The sequence below is a fragment of the Falco naumanni genome, chromosome 2 (genome assembly GCF_017639655.2).
Source record: "Falco naumanni isolate bFalNau1 chromosome 2, bFalNau1.pat, whole genome shotgun sequence".
NCBI lineage: Eukaryota > Metazoa > Chordata > Aves > Falconiformes > Falconidae > Falco > Falco naumanni.
The window spans coordinates 24,317,453-24,339,048 of record NC_054055.1 but is presented as its reverse complement, the minus strand read 5'-3'; the positions used below and the strand labels follow the sequence as shown (position 1 = coordinate 24,339,048).

Genomic DNA, 21,596 nt, shown 5'->3' with positions numbered 1-21,596 from the left:
GCAGGTAGATAGCAGAAGACATCAGAGAGCTTTAGGTGCAAAGAAATTTTGCTGGGTGGTGGTGATGCGAATATATCCTTACATAAAACCACAGCTTAAATAGTCATTTGAAGTTTGTTATTTTCTGCTGTTGGTTGAGGGATGCTTATGTTTAGTCCTGAAAAGCACCATTTCTTTTCTGTGATCATGACAAATTTGTGCTTGCCTTGGGTGAGAAAAAGGTCATGCTGCACATTGTCCTGCCTCCCCTGTTACAGGTTCAGTAGAAGGCCCTTCCTTGAGGAATTTTCAGGGAATGCCATACGAGTGTTTCACCCAGGTTCCAGCTGTGATTTGTGACACCATTTTGTTTTGGCACAGGTCCTTCTCTCTGCCCTCCCTATCCCCCTGTAGTTCAGACAAACAAGCACAATTAATCTTACCTTCAAAGCAATGAAGAACCAAGTTGTATGAAGAGGTTCAGGTTCTCCCACTGCTGAAGCCTTTCCTTAATAATTTTTTCTCATCTTTATTTAAATGATCCTTGGAAACATTTCCTGACTAAATGAACTGGGAAGACAAATGTCCAGGTATCTTTAAGTGCATCAGCACTTATCAGGTGAATATTGTTGTGGCTTTTTAGCTAACACAATTCGCTTTGCTGGGTAGTTTTTTTCCAGAGGAAAAATCAAGAAAATGTTTTTCTTTACCCAGATGTTATTTCTTTGCATCTTTCACAAACAGCTCCTCTCCTGAACACAACAGGAAAAAACAAGCTCCACTTTTCACAATTTCCAAGGCACTCATTCAGGTCAGCCTTCCCCTGTAGGATACGTCACATTTGAGTAAAACAGTGGTAACACAAAACCCATTGCAGCACAGAGGATGATTTAGGAAAGTGGACCTCCTCATAGCATCACCTCAGCCTCGGCTCAGATTGGTGCCTTCTCCAGTGTCACAGCATCTTCATTATTGACACATACAAAAGGAAATGATGGTTTCAGCTGAATTACTGCATGGCAGGATCTTTGACACCACTTATTTGTTTCACTTAAATAATCACCAACTAGCAGGGCTGGCTTCCCTGTGAGCAGCCAATGATTATTGCATGAACTCATTAGTCTGTTTAAATGGAAGTTCACATGTGCTGTGCAGAGACGCGTGGGTCTCTGTAGCATCTGTATCATTACAGAGCCTGAGATGTTACAATGGCAAAACATCTCATTTAGGCAGGCTGCTATTAGCAAAAATTCGTTTCAAATAATGAGTAAACTCATTTTACTCTTTACACCCTTCCATTAACACATCTGTTAAAAAACAAAACAAAACACCCAAACCATTTTTCAGCAAGAGTTATGCATTAAGGCTGAATTTGGATGTAGCGTATACATCGGAAGTCATTCCACTCAATCCAGAGGAAGATCGTTGCATAAATAATGAACTGTGGACTAAATAAAGGTACCAGTGCAGGTGTGCTCAACTGAATTCCTATTTAAGTAGGAGCACAGTCTTAAACTTTGACACCTTGTAGTTCTTCAGTGTCTCAAAAGCTCCTTAAGATTATTTTCTTCCGTGTGCTAGCTGCTAATAGAACTTCTATTTTAGAGAAGTCCATGTATTTTTTATTGACCACATGCTTTCCACTATTTTTTAATACTACATGGAATGTTTTAATACTAATTTGGAAAAAATCTTCCCTACAGTCAATCTCAGCCTTGTCAAACTGTTCCTAATGTGCACACGGAGTACTGATAATGTCTAAGAGATCAATTTGCAAGACCAAGGACGTTCAGAAGTCAAAATGAAACATCACTTTCAAAACATACTGCGTTATGCAGAAATAACATGAAAAAGCATCATCGTTGTTGGCATGGTTAATGCTTCTCTGAGAGCAAATTAACGCTGAAGTGCATCCTTAGCAAGGGGGTGACATCCAGACCACTGGACCAGACCTGAATTACCAGTGCTCCCTTAAAACAAGAGGGGAGAGAGGTGGTCTCTGCCACTGAAGAACACATCATGCTGCCCAGCCATCCCGTGGGGCGCCTGTGCCCCTTGGCTGGGGTGCAAGTCCAGCTTCTTGCCCATTGCACAGCAGGTCAGAAGGCAGTGGGGTGGGAAGTGGGACATGTTAAGGATGAGGAATGGATCACCTGAATGATGGAGTCAGTTCCTCAAAGTGGTGATGTGCCCTGTTGGTGCAGTCAAGCAAAGGCTGCACCAGGCCTAGCCAACGACTCCGCTGTGCACTGGCAACAGGGAAGAGCCTTCTCCCCCGAGACCGGGGACTGCAGGGTGGGTGGCATCCTGCAGTGTGCTGCATCTTACGCCTTGGGAGTCAGATCTGGCACATCCACGTTTGGTAGAGGAAAACTCCAGCTCTTGGTATGGACACAGCAGTGAGCTCACACAGAGCCTCTGTAAAATCTAGGGACGTATCACTCTCAAAACCTGGCTATAAAATATATATAAAGAAATCATTACCCAATGTGCAGGTTGCTGTGCTAGTTGTGTCTCTGCTCAGATATAACACAGCACAGTGCCACGGCCTCTGCTCCCACATCAGCACTTACTGTGTGTATTGATGCTGGGAGATCAGGAATACATTGTGATTTATTTTTCTGGGTTTTCTACACTAGCACTTTGACAGTTTCTAGTTTTTTATTAAAATCATTACCTTCCACATAAGTTAAAAATAAATAAACATTATTGTCTCCTATTCTTTGAGCCTTGTAGAGAGTTTGAATTGAAAACAAAATGGGAAGTAATTCCCCACAACTACCACCACAATATAGGTTTAAATTCAACAAATAAGCATTGTCTCTAACCTGGAGCTGCCAACCGGCTCCACCAGCCTGGTACTGGCAACTGCAGATGCATGTCCTGTACAGCACGGTGCTGTTTGTAGCTTCACCTAGTGGTAACTGAAGACTTAAACATTTCTCATACTACTACAAAGTAAGCACATCTCTAATTTATTGGACATGACACGCACATAGCTAGGCAACACCTTTACAAAAATACTCGAAAGCTGTTGTTTCAGATGTACAAATATATAGATGCAAGTTCCTCTTCACAAAATACAGAAATCTTATACAAGTCTGTTTTAAAAAAATAAAAATAGCAACAAACCATGAATCATGTCTATTGTGATCTTGAATGTTAAATACAGAAAAATACTATCATCAGTCCAAATATGTTTCAAACTTAAGGATTATTTGGCTTTCTACAGAATTTTCCATTGAGTATTACAAAGCCTCTACAAAGTGCTAATGAATTACACATCCAAGTAATCCTTGGGAAAGAAAGTGTATTGAAGTCAGGGGAGGGAGGGGAGAATAAACATTTTACAAACATGGGAACTGAGATGTAGAGATTGTGTGAAATTCAGAAACCGCAGAGATCGTGCATTGCAAGAGTCCCCAGCCTGGTTTTTAACCCTTAGGTTGTGCTTTTTTCTGTTATGTAGTTTTTTCTTAAAATTAATGGCAGTCTTCAGGGAAAGCTTTAAGGATACTTTAAATGAAAATTTTCCCAAAGTAATATTTTCAGAATTTCAGAGGTTTGGATTTTTCTTGTCTTAATGTCAGATGTTTATAACCTTGTTTTGTGAGCAAATAGACATGACTTGTATTACAGAGCTTGAGAAAGCGTAGCCATTTCTGTCTCCCAGTAAAATATAAGCTGGCTGTAGCCATCGCTGTAAACTGTATGTAACAGCAAACCCAATGCTGATGCTTTTGTGTAAAATTATCATAAGAAGTGGAATGGCTGGTGCACAACATGACTGTATTGTAAGCCAAGCTTTCGGATACAAAACTTCCAATTAAGTCTTTAAGTGAAAAGCCTTGTCATCCCCAGCTGGCCAACATGTAATAACAGTCCCAAAAGGAGATATTCTCACCCGTTGTGCATAATGCCAGCATGACAGACACCAATCTGGCTGTGGGGACACGTCTGTCACACTCTGATTCCTTGCATATTTCAAGTCATGTGAAACTTTCTAAGATTCTGCTGTCACATTTCTTGTGTTTACCATTTTTGTTGAGTCTGCTGTATTTTGTCTATAATAGAATACCCTTACCCAGACCAGCAAAATCCACATTTTACTGTTACAAATGTTGCTGGGATCTGGAAAACAGTGGGGAACATATTAATTGCTCTACAGACATCTTTGTTGCTATTCTGAAAGGGAAGTACCCCGTTTCAGATACAACGTCTCCAAATATTTCTAACAAAAGGAAGGAACCTACTTCTAACAGTCTGCCACCTGCTAGTCTGACATTTCAGCTCCTTCACTGAACATTTAAGTTGCAATCCTAACTTTCTGTGAGCTACGGGTGACAACTCATCCACTCAAACTGCTTTTGATTTATGAAGATGCATAAAGTGATTTATGGTATTTCTATAAACGCATTTATGCAAAAAACCTATCCTAAGCTGCCTCTCTCACACACACACGAAATCTCTTACACAATGGCTCGTGTTGGACATAGGGGTGCTACCATAGTGGCATCTGTGTACGTTTACGTATCTGTGCCTGCATGTGTGTGACCTTTTATGTATTTCAGCTATGCATGCATGGTGCTCCTCAGCTGTCAGAAAAAGTGCTGTGTGAAACACTCGTAGTGATGGCTTTAACTTTATGTTTAGATATATTTGGTAGCAGTTGCAATCAACTGCCTTTCAAACAGATGTGTCCATTTGGGGGATTTTATAGACTTTGTGGAATTTTTGGTTGTCAAACATTATATAAGACTTCTTGGAGCTTCCTTTTATTGGAAATGACTTAGAGATGCTATTAACTTTTAGTGTAAAATCAGCCTTATTCAGGCACTATATAATATAATCATATATGCATTCGAAACAAAATTTAGTTTTAAAACTGCATAGTGATTGCACATTGCTGGGCGAGCCTTATTCAAGTACTACAAGTAAAAGCATTTACACAGCTTTCTGAATGTACATTGCCATGTGTACGTCTGTTTGGTTCTTTCCTTATTCAAGCTCCATATAGCCACAATGGACCTGCCACAATAGGTTTTTTTGGATTGTGCTATGATGAGAACATTGTTCTCAACTGGAGGTGTTGCAGCTTAGAGTCTCAGACTGGACATAAACCAGTAACACAGGATATTTAGTGTAAAAGCATTACGCTGTATTTATCTAGTATATGAAAAATCGGCATATGGGAAAGCTGTACATCCAAGATGATATCAGCAACTTACACTGATGTTCACAGAAGTCTCACCTGTATAACACAAAGGTCTCCATACTGGTCTGCCCAGTTATTTCTGACTTGATCGCAAAGATATTTATTAAGCCCACTAGATGCTTTTCACCCAATCTAGTCCCTTATTTGCAAGTACACAGTCATGGAGTTCACTGATGCAGAGTTCTGAATTCCTGTCAATTAGATATTTCTTTTTCCTCAACACAGCAAAAAGAGATTTTAGTACTAAACTGGCTGGGTGGATATTTGAGCTGTGGGAAAATGCAATAGAGTGAGACTGTTTAAATGACACTGTGAGAACTTCCTCACTGATATGCCTGAATGCTGAACTGGTGGAACTATTGTACCTGTAGAGGCGAAAGGGTAATTTAGTTTTCATGGTCAGGAAAACATGATCTATGGCTAGAAGACTTGTGATGGTATTTTTATAATAAGCATACCACACACTGGCAAGAAACTGAAATGTTGCCAATTTTAAATGATAAATTAGAATTAAATGAAAGCTCACCACTCCTTGATATCCTTTATATTCCTTAAATACCTCATACAGAGCACTGGGGGCCCAACCCAGGAAAAAAATGCCTAGATGCGAGTGAAAAAATACATCAAGGGAACAGCACTGCTCATGTACTTGAAGTTATGCAACCACTGCATTAGTTCCAACAGCACTGAAGGATTATTTTCTGAGGATTATTTTCTCTTGAAGTTAAACATCCAGCTAAATTTTAACTTGTTATTGTTATCCATGCAGCCACCTTTTACTGCATGTTTCTGTCCAAGCATCTGAGAAGCTACAGTACCATTCAGTATGCAAATAACATCAATCTAATAAATTAAGAGTGCTGATTGGAAAAAACCCCACCAACAAACCCTCATAAATTTTAAAACAAAAGCCACCTAAAATATGACTTTTTTTCCTTTTCATCTTCCAAGGGGGAAAAGAGAACTAAGTTACAAACAAACCCTCTGTTCAAGTCAGGTCATCATGACACAAAGCGGTACAAACCAATAAATCCAGCAAAGCTGACAGTCTAGCCTGGCAGTGTGCACACAGGCTTTCGAGCTATGGAAAGTTGGGAGGGCTTCAGATTCTGGCTCTGGGGCTGCAAGTTGACTTCTTGGAAGGAAAGAAAGGTCAGCGTGCCACAAACGGCACGTAAGGCAAGAAATGCATACTTGGGGGCCTATTCTCTCCTGCTCTGGGGATAAACCAACCTTAAGTTTATGCAGGTAGGAGAGTACAGGAAGGAAGGATCCCTACAGATATTACTGTTCATGTACCGGTATGTCACTGACAACTGAGACAAGTGTTTGGTTTTAGATAGGAGCACAGAAAAGCAGCTGACCTTCCCAATAAAGATAATTGAGAGAGACATATTACTGTACTGTAAAAGAAAAAAAAAAGCAACAAAACTAAGGTACTAATGAAGCATTGACAAGTCAGGAAATACAAACTGAACTCTCAGCTTCTCTATATAGATGTAACACAAGAAAACATAACTGCATTGCAGCTGAAGGAACAGCTGGAGTTCAAAATTATCTAAGCTTCAGTTTACTATGCACACATGTAACTGGACTATTCCAAAGTGCCATGAAATCAATTGAAAGTTTCTCAGACTACATCTCCCTTCATCAACAAACCAACACCCCCCCTTCCCTAAACGCTGGCCAAAACCCTCGATCCAACTAAGATCTTTGAAAACATGAGCCAAGTGTTTCACCTTTTGTATTTCTTTGAGCGCAGCAGGTACAACTGCAAAGCAACTTCTCGCGAAAGCGCAGGACAGCTTGCCTGGGCTGGAGGCCTCCTCTTCTCTGCACTGCGTTGTCACAGCTCTCCAAACACAGCTGGGCTGCCATAGCCAGGCACATCAACCTCCAAAACAGTCTTTTAAAACTGTAAATTGCGATGCCTCTACAAAGCTAAATAACGACAGTAGAGCTCAAATGAAATGGTTGACTTCATGGGTTTGTCAGTTTGCTTTACTGAAGTACTGGCAGAAGACAAGGCAGAAGGCCTTGGATCAAAAATCCCTAAACTGTACAGAACAGGAGAGGCTTAGCCTCAGGCATAGCTTGCATTATATAGCTAAGATTAAGAACTTTTAATGATAGTTCAGACAAAATTTTTTGTCTGCAATATGCAGACGATGGCAAGCTTTCTATTTAGTACAACAGGTCTTATACCTTCAAAATGTAATCAGGCACATCATAAATGTCAGAAAACAAAAAAGTCCAGTCACTGAAGCCTCTTATTTCTAGTGTGCAAAATGCAACATAAGAAGATCCAGCATTATTATAACTTGTTCAATATACTGAGAAGCACTACAAGGTATTTTATTTAGACCTATTTGTAAAGCTCAGGTCAAAAAAATACCTTGATCTTTAAACAAATATTAATGCAGAGAAACACAGACAACTAAAAAGCCTCGTACTCTCTAAAAAACTCCAAGAAAAATCCGGTTTGCTGATGGCTCTCTGGACATTGCTGCAGTGTTAGGAAGTCAGAGTACACAAGATTTCCACAGGGAAGGAAGCAGTCTTGTGTTTTCATCAGTGTTCATGGCATCTGTGTAATCCAGAGCAAATGATGGTATCAAAATGGAGACTAAAGGCAATTTTATAAACTGGGCACGAAGCTGGAAGTGCTCCAATTAAAACAGATTTTTCAAGCTTCAGACAATCACATAATGAACACTGGACTTTCAAATTGATATAGCAGCCACATTCAGCCAAACTTGTTCTGTCTGATGCAGTGCATTTATCGTGACCATGAAGTTCTGGGAATTTTTTAATGTGAGTTAGAGATCTTTAGGAAATACAATTTCAAGTTGTTTTTAACCTTTGATATCTATTCCCAAGACATCTTTTCTTCCTTTTTGATTATGCCTTTGAGACAAATATACAGCATTTCAGACTGCCATATTTATGGGACACAGTGACATGGCAGCCACTTGGAAGAAATTTTAGGGATTGTGAGTAAAAGGCAGATGTTGGCTGATCTGGGGCATTCCTAAGGCAAACATACTGCCTGCTTGGTTTTCTAATTTCAGAATTAGGGTATGAGGAATAATTTTTAGTGTGGGAAGTTTTTGTTAACAATTTAATCTAAACAGTAACATAGTCTGTTTATTCAATGGTAAATCATCTGGCAATGCTTAAAATTCCCAAAGAATGCATGAAAATATCGTTGTTACACAAAGTGGAATGGCTGAGATAGACTTTTTTCCTAAGCTCCACAATTACTGAATGCAAATTCAAAGAAAAATAAAGAAAAGAAAACTTCAATATGTAGAAATGAAGAATTTTGTGTTATTTATTAAAATATAATTGCTTTAAGGATCACCATTAAAAGTCAGACTGTATTGAATATGAAACAAATTGCTTGTCTCCGGGCAGTTAGAAATGACAAACCTAGTCAACTAACACAAAAGTCTGCTTACAGCATTTTATCCAGGGCCACATCTTTGTACCAGCTCTAGTGGGTTTAGTACTGTTTTTTGGGAATCTCGGAAACATCTTTATCCCCAGTCATAATGTGGTTTCTTCTTCATTGGTTTTATGAAATGATGAAGTTAGTTGTCTACATTATTTTCAAGAATCAGGATGTAATTTTTATGAACAAGTAACATCTCTTACACTTTTAGCCAGGGCACCCTGATTTAGTCAGAGATACTGAACTTAGGTCTCATGGGCCTTTGTTCACCTGACAAGGATATGTCTATATAGATCAAACTATATACCAACAGCATGTTGTCACACCACAGAGTTATCCAACATGTAACGGGGAAGAGCAAAAGCGTATGGCCAGCAAGTACCCTAGTAAGACTCACCACTTCCTACATTGTTAGAAAATTTAAGTATCATTTTCAGTGACTGGCAAAATTTGTCATATTTTAATAGACTCACAAATTTTTCCGGAGCTTTATCCATTTCTTTGTTGTTTGAATATATCAACAATTTTCTGCCTTAAATGCATGAGTTGCTTCATATCCATATCAAAGGAACAAACACCACATTATAATTTTTCAGCCAAATATTCATTTTCATAGTAAAACATGACATTCTTCTCAAATGTATAAAGCTAATTTAGTCTAATTCCTCTTTTACAGTTACCCCAATTATAATGGCATGCCTTTAAAATAAAATATGCAGTTCTGAAATTGTACTAAACTGAGCCTGATGTGTATCAAAATGTTTGTCGTCATATTTTCCATTTCTTCTTGCATTTAATCTCACTATAATTTGATGTTAATGGCTGTTTGAGTATTCAGCACTGGAATTCAAAACATTATTAAGAGCTGTAGTCAGTGAAAACGTCTCTATTTAAAGCTTCTGAAATACAGAATTTTAAAGCTGATGAATTTAAGACCATAGCTAAGTGATTTAGTTTTTATAAGTGCAGAACTTCTAAGGAAAATAATACAAACCAAAGCTTAGTGGGTTTGCACACACATTACTTCTGGTGTAACAGACACTGAAATTTTCCTAAGCTTTCTGATTTTTGAAGGAAAGCTGCACTGAATGGTGCAGAAAACAGTATGCTGCACTCAAGAGTTTCAATGCAGTATGAGCACAAACAAGAATATGAATGTATACTTTGTGCCTAGCACTTCAGTTACTCATGAAGGTATTGCAGTGACATCTACTTAATCCTGGACAGCTGACTTTGAAGAGATATTTCTGTGAGGCAGATTAGTTAATAAAAAGTGAAATACCTGTGAAAAAAATGTGGGCAATGTTTATTTTAAATCCTCAAAAATCTTGTACCAAACACATGCCCACATGTACCCATGCACACAATGTACTAAAGTTAAAAGTTTACACCATGTCGTATCAGAAATTTGAGCACGTGTAGTATGTAAGAAAAATGTATAACTGTTCTTTGAACATTGTCATTCTTATGCATAACTAAAAAGCAACCTAGCCAAGTTTACAAAACATTTTTTATGACTGTTGTGATTTTTGCAGTTAAGGAATCAAGAACTCACAATATGTACATCAAGCTTAAATGGCTTGTGTATGTTACAAGTATAAAGCAGTAGGCAGGGTAAGTATGACAAATATACTGAAGTCCTGACATTGCAAAATCTTGACCAAAATAAACAAAAAGTGACCCAGAAATCACCTCTATGATAAAAGACATTTCACTTTTTGTGAAAGAGAAGAGGTTTCACCATCCCTGCCAGAATCTTGGGTAGCTGAGCAGCAATCACCTCTGACATCATCTCAGGGAATTCAACACTCAGTGCACGGGACTGGAGAAATGTGTTCAGACAGAAGAGATGGAGCTGTTTCACTAGCTGGATTTAATAAAATACAAACACGATAAATCAGGCTAACAGTAATGCAGTCAGATAAACATGCTGTCAATCACTTATACATCCATCAGCTGACACTATTATATACCTTCCTCTGTCATTTGTTGACTCAATAAGGGTACATGTCATTCCCTATTAAAATATCCTCCCATGACAGAAATCATAAATATAGGTAAATGGTATGTCATATAAAAACAGCGCCTCACTTATATTATAAAGTAGTATCATCCTCACTCATGACATGCACCATGAACAATGGCAATTAATAAACAAGTCTTTCATTTTATTCTCACATTCAACACACTTCAATGCCTTGTTCGCTAGATACTATTCTGACACTGCTTTAAGGGACAGTAATTACTATTTACTTGGGAGTCTTTCCTACTCCAGGCTTTAATGACATGCAGTCTCTTCAGTCTGATGATCTATCTTTTCCTTATATCTCACATCACTTTACCAGCCCAAGCTGAAATAGGGACCTGAATGAAGATACTCTACAGACCAAACACCACCCTGACCCATCACTTTATTGGGTATTCTGCAGCAAGCCTCACTCACTCACTACCACTAAGGCTGTTTAAGTATTTGAATTTAAGAGATTGACTCTGCAGCCCAGTACTCAAAGAGTTTTCATCTGGATGCTGTGACAATCAGATTGCAAATTATTACTCCAGGTAGGGCAGGAAGACCTTTTATCCCACACAAGACTGATCCAAACAGGTTCCTTGAGCACTGGGCTACTATGAGTAGTATACTGACCAGGACTTGTTTTTGCAAGTAGAAGGTACCTGACTGAACTCCAGGCAAAAGTTTAGCACTGACAGTCCCAAGTGACAACTGACTACAGTAAACAGTTAAAGCTAAGCTCCATGTCCTCCCCTCAGAATTTTCTATTGTCTACCTTAACCTGTAAGGATGTTTTTCACACTCTTCTCATTTTTCTTTTGCTGGTATCTGAGACAACATTAATAGCTAAATGGTGAATGTGAGTTCTGTGGCTAGCAGAAACTCATGGAGAGGTTATGGATCAATAGACTCCAGACCACCTGGTGAACAACATAATTATCAGTCGTTACCTCTCTTAACTCCCATAAATGGGATTCTCAAAGGTTGGTGGGTTTTTTTCCCCATCAGAAGGGGGAATTAGTGTCCATTAAAGGTTTTAGATTTAACAAATTAACTTATTCATGAACAATTAAATTAAAATGCAGATTTGCTGAGTGCAGAATACAAGCACACAAAGACCCCGTCCTTCCTTGAACTCCCTGCAAGCTCCTCACAACCAACATGGAACTCAAAAGCATTCTTCTTCAACTGCCTTAGTGCCACTTCCCCAGCACTTGCTAAAAGCACCAGGTATGGCCCTGTACCTCTGCTTTTTACCTCTCTTGCAGAGATACACAGGCCATTACACAACAACATTCAAATGAGCAAAGGTTTATATGAAATGTAATTCCTCAGTGTTAATGGATGTTAGGTCAACAGGATACATGCTTGGACTTTCAGCAATGTGGAAAGGATTCAGCTGCATCTTTTGAGACACTTATGGATCCCTATGACATCACCACTAGAGTTCTCAAAGATTATTCAATTCCCAGATATATAGACAGGCACCGAAAAAAATGGCATAGAATATACATATAAAAGTAGTTTAATTAAGATTGCAGAACCAGTCTTGGTTGTCTTTCTCTAATTCTTTGTGGCCTGACTGCAACTTGACTTGCCTATTCTTTGTATTATTTAAATATTTTCATAAACATGTAGACACATGCACACGCACATACGCACTGCCTCCTACCAAAACCTGTAACTGCACCAATTACAGAAATAATGAAACAAAATGGTAGCTTTCAAATGCATGTTTCTCAAATACTTCTATCTTGTACACCATGTAATACAGACAATATATATTGATGCTGCATATATAGCTATCTATTCACACAAATATACACACTAAAGAAAGCGTAGGAGGTTTTCTTTTGTTGTTTAGAAAAGCTGACTCGCCATTTTCCATAAAATTGCTTTTAAAAATACTAGCCCCCTTCTTACATAAAACCCAAAATACATTAACAAGTAAACTTACGTCATGCATGGAATCCATCAGTTTCGTAAGTTGATAGAAACGTTGCGAGTTGGCCACAACTCCTTTCTGGCGCAAACCAATTGCCTTCACCAGTTCCCTAATGTAACTCGTTCTCATCTCATCAAATTGGCTTTGACTTCTTAGACCTTCCAAAGGAACTAAAAAGAAAGTAACGCTTGTGTTGCAATTTATTCTGAAGGCAACGTGAGAAATTCAAAGACAGGAGCAAGTTCTAGTATTTCACACTTTACAGTGGAATTCATCATTCTAAGCCAGGTAATTTTTCCCATTGAACAGGTACTCCAGAAACAGTGAAACAGTTAAAATTAGATATACCAGCAACTATCAGTCAATTCTGCTAACTGCTGATGTCTAAAAATAGCCTTAAGCTTCAGCTATACCTGTCTGCTGAAAAGAAGATGGCCAAAAGAACTACTCCTGCCCTTGAGGAAAGATGTTATGGACTGGCACTTCTGAGGGTCAGCCCTCTTCATAGCAGATTTATGTTAAAGATCTAGCTGGAGTGTTTCAACATGGAGTCAAGGAATGAACCAACAACTCTTAGGCAGTGTAGACTGTATGACATCCAGGGCTCAACCCTCCTGTTTGGAGCTCTTTCACTTAACAGAATAGATGCATTATCAGTTTTAAATGTGAACAGCTTCTTAGAGAAATTAGCAGAGAGGAGCAAATGGTTGAACTCACTCTTCTCTTAATGGGCTGCTATCAGGACCAAAATGAGGACGCAGGGAGAACACTGAGAAATGAGCCTATTAGTGACTGCTAGTGATAAGACCATATTTGATCACTGGTGACAAGTGTTGGTAGCATTGTAAGGGAACAGGCGTAAGACCTAGACTCTAATTTCCTTGACATGGCTGAGTGTTAACAAACAAGTCTTATAACCTATGCTGTCAAAGGCAACTAAGAAATGAGAAACTTGAAGAAATGAAGCTGAAAAAAATATTCCCATCTGGCAATCAGACCTAAATCCTTGGTTTGCTGTAATAATCATACTTTAAAACATTGTCCTGTTTAAAAAAATACTGGTTTTGAAAGCTGTTACATTTCTTCCCTTTTCCCTTCTCCCTTACCAATGCCATTTCACACTGCAACATCACATTTAACATTCTGTATTCTGATTTAAGCGTGAGGTAAATCCTTCCCCTCACCAAACTTTAGACATTTTACAGTACAGGCATATCCACCTGGGTTAGTTACCACAGCTACCTGTAGTCTTAGCGGGAAAAATCAGGCAAGTCTTGGGCACAAGGCACATTGAGTTTTAGCAGTAAGCTTAGAAAAAAAATTAATTATGCTGTAAAGATGCTTATTTTTCTCCATGGATTGTAAAAGAATGCCATGTGGACTAGCTCACATAGTTAAATAAGCCACCTGCTAGTTATCTAGGTATCTAGTACATCTCCAAACTGGTACCAGACCATGACTAACGTTGGGCCACAACAGATTTTGTTTGAATCTTTCTTTACAAACCCAAGAAGCTTGGTTCATAATGACACTGACTTATTCAATATGGTAACACCTGACTTTCAGATGATTTGTCACTTTCTGGAATTAAAACATAAATACATATGTGTACTGACTCTCTGTACAATGCACTGTATTGTTCAATACGTAGGAATGGAATTCTTAAAAGACAAGACACCCAAAAAGGAGACTGCTGCACAGGGGTCGGACCTAAACCTATTCCCTGAAAAAGAATTAAGTAGCAAACCCTGCACCGAGAGCAAAACTGCTCTCCATTCAGAAACTATAAAACCCTGTTCTGACATCTGTTAAGTCAAGTATTGCCTGGTTCCTCAGAAAAATGTAAGAGGAAAGGAGACACTTCAGGCAAACACATTAAAATTAAAATTCCCTCACCTCCAGCTGAGAGCACGCTGACAATGCAGAAGCTTAGATCTCTGTTCTACCCGACTTAAGCAGAAGGCTCCTATTTAATAGGAGACCGCCCAAGAAAGGAAATGATCCAGTTTGCCAAGGTTGTCTCTTGTTTATTGATTGTCTCCTCAGACAACTGAATGTCTGGGGGAAGGAGGGAAACACGCGTACAGAAAACAGCAAGTTTAAAGACAAGTGTCTAAGCACTGAGCTAGTCTATGGAAGTCAGGGTCTGACACCTAACTAAACCAGAATTCAAACAAAACCAGAGAAAAGAAATTGTGACCACTTCCACATAAAGTACATTTGTAATACTGTATCTAATAACAGTCCAGCTTTTAGGGATGCCATGTTAGCTTTCCTTTGGCAGCTGATGGAGATGAAATGCTGGATGAGGTGGGTTTTTATTTTGACTCAGTATGGCCACTCAAGTCCAGACAGACAAAGGAGGTATGTGAAAGCGTGTCTGACACATCTACATCAAGGGGACGAATGGAAGGGATGAGTTCTGGTTTGTGAGGAATGCAATGTGCTTAGGAGTAATACAGGCAGGAATACTCACAGCAGCGAAAAGTTATGTCATGGAAAAAATAGCTGAATTTTCAAAGCATGGATGGTTCTGGATATGTCTTAACAGCAGATTTACAGGTATCTATGAAATGTTTTTCATACAAAGTGACATTTTGATGGAATTTGGGGTTAGGTGGATGCTATCCTTGACTCATATCTCTAAAACAGCAATTAAGTCCTTCCTTCCTTAAGTCATTCCCTTGTGAATTAAGTTAAAAGATCTCTTCCAGCAATGAGCGACCTGTTACCCTAGAATTCTACAAAACCAGTCACATTCCCATCTAATCACAAAAAAGTTCCACTACGCTGTTCACATTTAAGTGAAGAATTACAACATTTCAATACAAAATTTCAATACAATTCACAAATGCACCTTCAACACAGGTAGCTCAAATGTTCCTTTGCCCTGAACACACGTGAAAAATGTGGATGCTTTTATTTGATGGCAAGAACCCAGCCAAAATCTTATGCAACAAGATTTTGCAATTCCTCTAAATCAAAAGTCTGGAAACTGTTAGAGCAAGAACTGAACATGCTATATGCTTATTTCTCTCTTTTTGGAATAGCTCTACTTTCTTAAATCCTAAGTCTTTCTGAACTATTCATACTATTAGTTCCTAGACGTATGTTGCCTCTGCAAGATGGAGCGCTGTTTAGAACTTATGGGGCTCTACTACAACACAGTATGTTACATATATTAAATAAGGACCTGTAAAATGGAAACAATTGCAAAAAATAAAAATGTTGGTCCACTTTTTGCAAAGACTAATTCTGCTTTCATGACAGCTTTGGAACTGTCATAAGTACAGTATCAAGAAAACGTCTAAGGGAACCAAGGGAAATTCAATGGAAAAACTGTAAAAAAAAAAATAATGTGAATACTTAGACTGGGGGGGTGATTCATAATTAGAAATGTATCACGACTAACATTTAGTTATGTTTAATACAAATTACTGCTTCTTCAAAATTATATTAAAAGTAAAAAAAAGTTAATCTAAATAATAAATCAAAGAGGAGACAGATGAGACTAAAAGTTCAGACTTGATTTACTATTAGTATATGAAAGCTTGAAATGGCCATACTTTCACATTGAAGAGGATTAAGATGAATACCATGACTAAAATAAAAGTAGTCTTAAAAAACACTTTATAGCAACAATAACATTATATATATTTTTCTGAAAATAGTGTTGTGGAATTATATTTATACAGTACCAAACGTTTACTAAATGTCTCAGCAACAACGGTTAGGTGTGTTCCTTTTCCCAAAGATCTGACAAATTGTTTTTTCCTATAAGACAATAAGTGCGGGAAAGAGCAAAAAGCAAAACTCATCAGCACAGGTAGAAATACTTTTTTTTAAACTCATTTCTTGAATATATATAAACATATCCTAAAAATGAACTTCTGAGCACAATTTATTTCATAAAGAATGATGAATAAATTTTGATGAACACTTAAAATTACGCACTAGTAAATGACAGGGATTGGACCACTGTAATGTTTATTTGAATTTGATTTGAACTTTCTGGGACAGAAATGGATAGCTATAATATCACAAATTTATCTAAGTTTTGCTGAAATTTCAAACTTCCCTCTAAGGTTCAGAAGATAGACAAGGGAGTTAATTGGTGATGTTATGACAATGTGAAAAATGTTTAAAACAGGAATACATTCAGATTCCAACAAAGCAACTGGAGTTATATCAGAGAGGGATTTTTACCCTCATTTTTATTGCTTTAGTAGAGTGCATGGTGGTTTGCTATTATTTTAGTAATTATATTCATATGAGCTAAATTTAATTTTTACTGCTTATGCTCTGCTAAGACCAAAGTTTTTTTAAGCATGAACTTATGCAAAAACCAGCCAAGTACAGCTTAAGAAGAAATAAACTTTAGTTCCTTATCTTTTATTAAAACTTTATACAACCAACAAGCAGGTTATGCAGGACTTGCATATCCCTCCTCCAACTCTCTGTATAGAGAGCCAAACTTCAACATTCTTCCAATTATATTTCTCAAAGTGCTTATTCTCATTTCTAATAGCACCTGTACAATTTTAGGACTTTCTATTTGGGGATTCATAGCTAACAATTATGGCCTCAGCAGATGTACTTTTTAGTCTTTTAGAAAAGGTTTTGGAAGATAACTTCATCAGCTACCACATTTCCCATTTGAAGTGGAACACAGCTGTATGCTGGATTCTTTAAAGATGTGTATGACTAAAAGTGATCACAGATTTTATCCTAGAGAAACAAACCAAAGAATAACATTTCCATTTGTTTATATCTATGCTAAAACTGATCTGTTTATAATGACAAGAAGTTAAATAAATGTCAGTATAGTTTGTCATGTCCACCTCTAATTTTTTTGAATAAGCATGCTTTATGTTCTTGGCCAAGATAAAGCCCTCAGTCCAGACAATTTATTAAATATTTTTAATACATTCCTAATGCTTGTGAGGTTTTTTTTAACCTTTGTAGAGCCATTTAAGCTGAAGAGCTTCCAGGCAGAAATACTGTGCACTTAATTTGAAAATGTGTAATACAGTACAGCTATATACCTAAAAGGATCCAACATTTGCTCAGTGCCTTTATGCGGAACAAAACCATTAGTGAATCAGAAATTACTTGTTCCTTATAAACACTAGAAAAAATATTTTTAGTTCTTGGAATACCAACATTCCTCCTAAAGAAGTTTCCATTTATTAAGCCAGATAGCTTAGCAATTGTCAAGTTAAACTTACTACTGATATGTTACAAAGAAATAAAAAGAACCTACTTGTATTGAGAAGTAACAGTGCTTTCATACATAGGAACTCTTCTTGACTAACTTGAAGTCTGACAAATTCCTGTGGGAGTTGCCACATGGATAGACACAGGGAATAGAACGACGATTCTTTCATCCTCTGTCTTACACCCAGAAAAGGTAAAAAAGAAAAATAAATTTAAAAACCCATGAAAATAAAGAAAAATAATGGCTCCAGTACTAATTCTTTGAAGGAAGTGCCTTGTTAGCAGTTTAATTACCACATTACAGAACTTAAAGAAAGAGGTTATAAATTTTCTGACTTTTTTGTACCTACACTATTTTTTTACTCATAATGAATGCACTATTATTTTGGATGTTTAAACTGTTACTGCTGCCCAGAAAAAAAAAAAAACCACCTTGGAGACTAGCAAAGCTGAATGCTAACCACCAAAAAAGATTTTCTTTTATTGATTAAAAACACCCATACGATTATTGTGAAGTACTTTTTTTTCTTTCAGATGTTGACAGATTTTTACATTCTCTGAAAATATTTCAAAGTGTAAAATTGAAGATAAACCTGGAAGTTTATAGAAAACTTGCTTTTAGGTTTTGCAGAAACGTCTACATCAAAATACTTTGTTGCAAGTCTAACACTGCTAACAGATATTTTGTAGCATTTTATGCCATTAAAGAAACAGTTTAAAATGTTACATGTAAATATATACAAAAAGTTTTACAGTAAACTTAAGACATTATTACAGCATTATTTAAACTCCTGCAGAAGTAAACAGGACAGATCACACAAGGAAATACACAAAACCGTTCTGGTTTTTGCAGCACTCCAATTTTACTTTTCTCTTTGAGATTTTTATATACTGGGTATATGTTATTGTACGTAGTTACTGGGAAGGCAGTTTTCAACTGAAATGACTGCAACACTAGCATTACAAAGCCTGTAATTTTGACTGAATTCATTATACATTAACCTGAAGATCCATTAACTTGGGCTAATTTTACAAAGTTGCAGCTAAATCCAGATGAATTGGATAAAACAATGATAACAAGATTAAATTTTGCCCTCCCACCCCTATAAAATTCAGATCAGCATTTTAACCTGATTGCAGATAGTACCATCAACAATGAAAACAGAAGATATTTTCCATGAAAAAAAGAAGACTTTTCCTCAATGCACCGAGGGTTGGTGGTTTGTGGTGCGTTTTTTTGGTTTTGTTTTGTTGTCGTTGTTATTTAAAGTGTTACTGTAAGCTTAAAGGAAAATTATTTCAGCTTTGTTCAACATATGATATCCTGTAACAGTTCTTAAATGACTTCTAGAAATTCCATCTGTTAGATCTAAATGGACTGGTTACTTCTAGATCTACTTTAAATCTCCTTACCTACTCCTTTCTGATAGTCTGTTCCTAATGAAGAGTGATAGCAGCTTTCAAGGTATGCTTAAATGCTGGTTTTAGTCATGTTTTCAAACACTGCAAAGTGTGAGCAACAGTAAAACTTTGCAGGGGTTTAATACTAATTCATGAAATCTTTGTTAAACAACGCTTTCTTTGTCTGAAATTGACCAAACACATCATTCCCCCTCAGTTTCCTAAATGACAGAGTAGCTGTGAAACAACCTTTGGATTGTGGTTTCATGGTCATTTTCAAACAACTCAAGCGTGTGTTGCCTCTGCAGAAGGAATTTCCATTATCTCTTTCCACCTCTAGGTGTATGCTCCTGCTAACCTGGCATTAGCGCCTGCACTCCCACATGGGAAGTCAGCTCAGGGATCACCTCCACCTGCTAATTAATGGCTTTTTCTAGTGTATTTCGCAACTATATAATTTCCTTAGCTGTTTGACAGTGCAGCCAGATAGTATTCAATCCAGCTTAAGCAAAATCATAGGGACACATGACCAGGGCAGAGAGCCAGGTGGAGTTACCTTTTTTTGGCAGTCACCTTCGCTTAGAGTGATCGTAGCACAATCTTAAAATGATCTTAAAGTGATCATGAAAGTACAATCTTAGACAACACCATAGACAAGAAAGTTGCTTACATTTTACTGATCTAAAAGCTAATTTATTTCCCCATAAATATGGTTGCGTGCCAGTTACTCTTCATGTCTAACTCTGTTTACAACATTTTTAATATGACCCTGACAAGATGCTCTACAACCAAGAGAAGGGTATGTTACCGGTCCGCCTCCCCTTCAATGTAGATGGTCTTGAGCTGCAAATAAGAAGCTGTCTCTGAGGGTTTATAATCAGGGTTCATAAATCTCAACCCTATTCTGGAAGAAAGTACTTAGCCTTCTTCACAAGGTGGCAGCAGTGGACCACAGGCAGAGTAATGCCCCAGGCCCTAACGTTACTGCCTAAAGACGGTCACTCGGTGTTTCTTCTGAATGTAACCATGAGATATATCATAGACTACGCTGGGACAGAATACAGTCAGAAAATTATCTCAATCCCATCCCTTCAAATTATTTCGATTTGTACAGCATTAATTAATTCACGTGGGAGAGGAAAGAATTCATTACTCTGTATCATCACAGTAATTTACAGTCATCTGGAACAGAAAAATCCAGGAGCTACGGGGCCTGCTCCACTGAATATTTTCTATAAAAAACCCTCACTGTCAAGAACTTACATGTTCACAGATTTTACTTTCTGGTGCCCAAATCTTCCGCAAATCCACCTTTTAATCCTTAAACAGGTATGTCTTACACAAAAACCTGTTTAACTTTCATCTCATTTCATAGTAGCTCTTTTAGGATTTTAAGAAAAAATAACTAAGAAAAATGCATTAAGGAAAAAAAAATAGGGAGCTTAAATCACATTTTACTGTTCCTGGAAAACTCCCAAGTACTATAACCAAAATATCTAAAATTACAGCTTTGACAGTATTAGTTTGCATTATTTGACAATAACTGAAAACTACTAAAATGAAGATTTTCTGAACTGATCAGCACAGTGAAGGAAAATCTAAGCCAACAATCCCTGCCCCCCCAAGGCCAGAAAAGTGCCATCTCACATACTTTATCCTTGATACTAAAATTCCTTCTTCCTAAATTATTACAGTTTTCTAACAAGAAATGTACTTTAGAGAAGCAGTTTTATCAGAATGTATCAAAATGAAGTATTTAAACTATATACAAACTGTTTGCAAAAGCCACCCAGTAACCTAAAAAAAATCCCATGTAGTTCTATTTATTAAACATTAACTCATGTCTTACTCAGATGAATTCAAGTAAATCTCCTGACAGCATATTTTTTAATTATTTTTCTCTTAGATAATTAAAATATTATTTTAACTCCTTTTGTTCGGCCATATCAACAGAATATTTAGGACTCCCACAAAACTCTTTCCAAAGTTACTAAGCTCTAATATGACCAGAGTACTTTGCTGTTAATTTTGAAACAGAAAAAGTAATGAATGAAATCTTGGCCTCGATGAAGTCACATTCTCATTTACACAATTAAGCTAAAAATGTCATTCATATTATGCAAACAGCAGAGTCTACTTACTCATTTAAAATCAGATCTGGTGCAAAATATAACATCTGACCACTGACATGTTTGTATGATCTCCATCCCATTGCAAAAACCATTAGACTCATCCAGGAATACTGGATGAGGGTTATCTGATCATCAATATGTAAATTCCGAAATCCTGGAAATGAAATTAGAAGTTAAAATGCTTTATAATTCTTACTTAGACACTGGCTGAACAGGTGTTCTGGGATGACAACTTTGAGCTA

General features: G+C 37.3%; 1 protein-coding gene across 2 annotated transcripts in view; it reads right to left on the bottom strand.

The window, feature by feature from the left end:
* Positions 1 to 8,510: 8,510 nt before the first annotated feature.
* PGR (progesterone receptor) overlaps positions 8,511 to 21,596 on the bottom strand; it is a 37,650-nt gene continuing 24,564 nt past the window's right edge. Inside the window, exons 5-8 of one of the 2 annotated variants that reach the window (XM_040584276.1) lie at positions 21,364 to 21,508; positions 17,868 to 17,998; positions 12,617 to 12,774; positions 8,511 to 10,515 (exon numbers count right to left, since the gene is read on the bottom strand). In XM_040584276.1, coding sequence (XP_040440210.1) covers positions 10,360 to 10,515; positions 12,617 to 12,774; positions 17,868 to 17,998; positions 21,364 to 21,508 — 590 coding nt within the window. In that variant the 3' untranslated portion in view covers positions 8,511 to 10,359. Of the gene's footprint in view, positions 10,516 to 12,616; positions 12,775 to 16,302; positions 16,379 to 17,867; positions 17,999 to 21,363; positions 21,509 to 21,596 lie in introns of those variants that run through there. The other variant, XM_040584277.1, reaches the window with a different exon arrangement.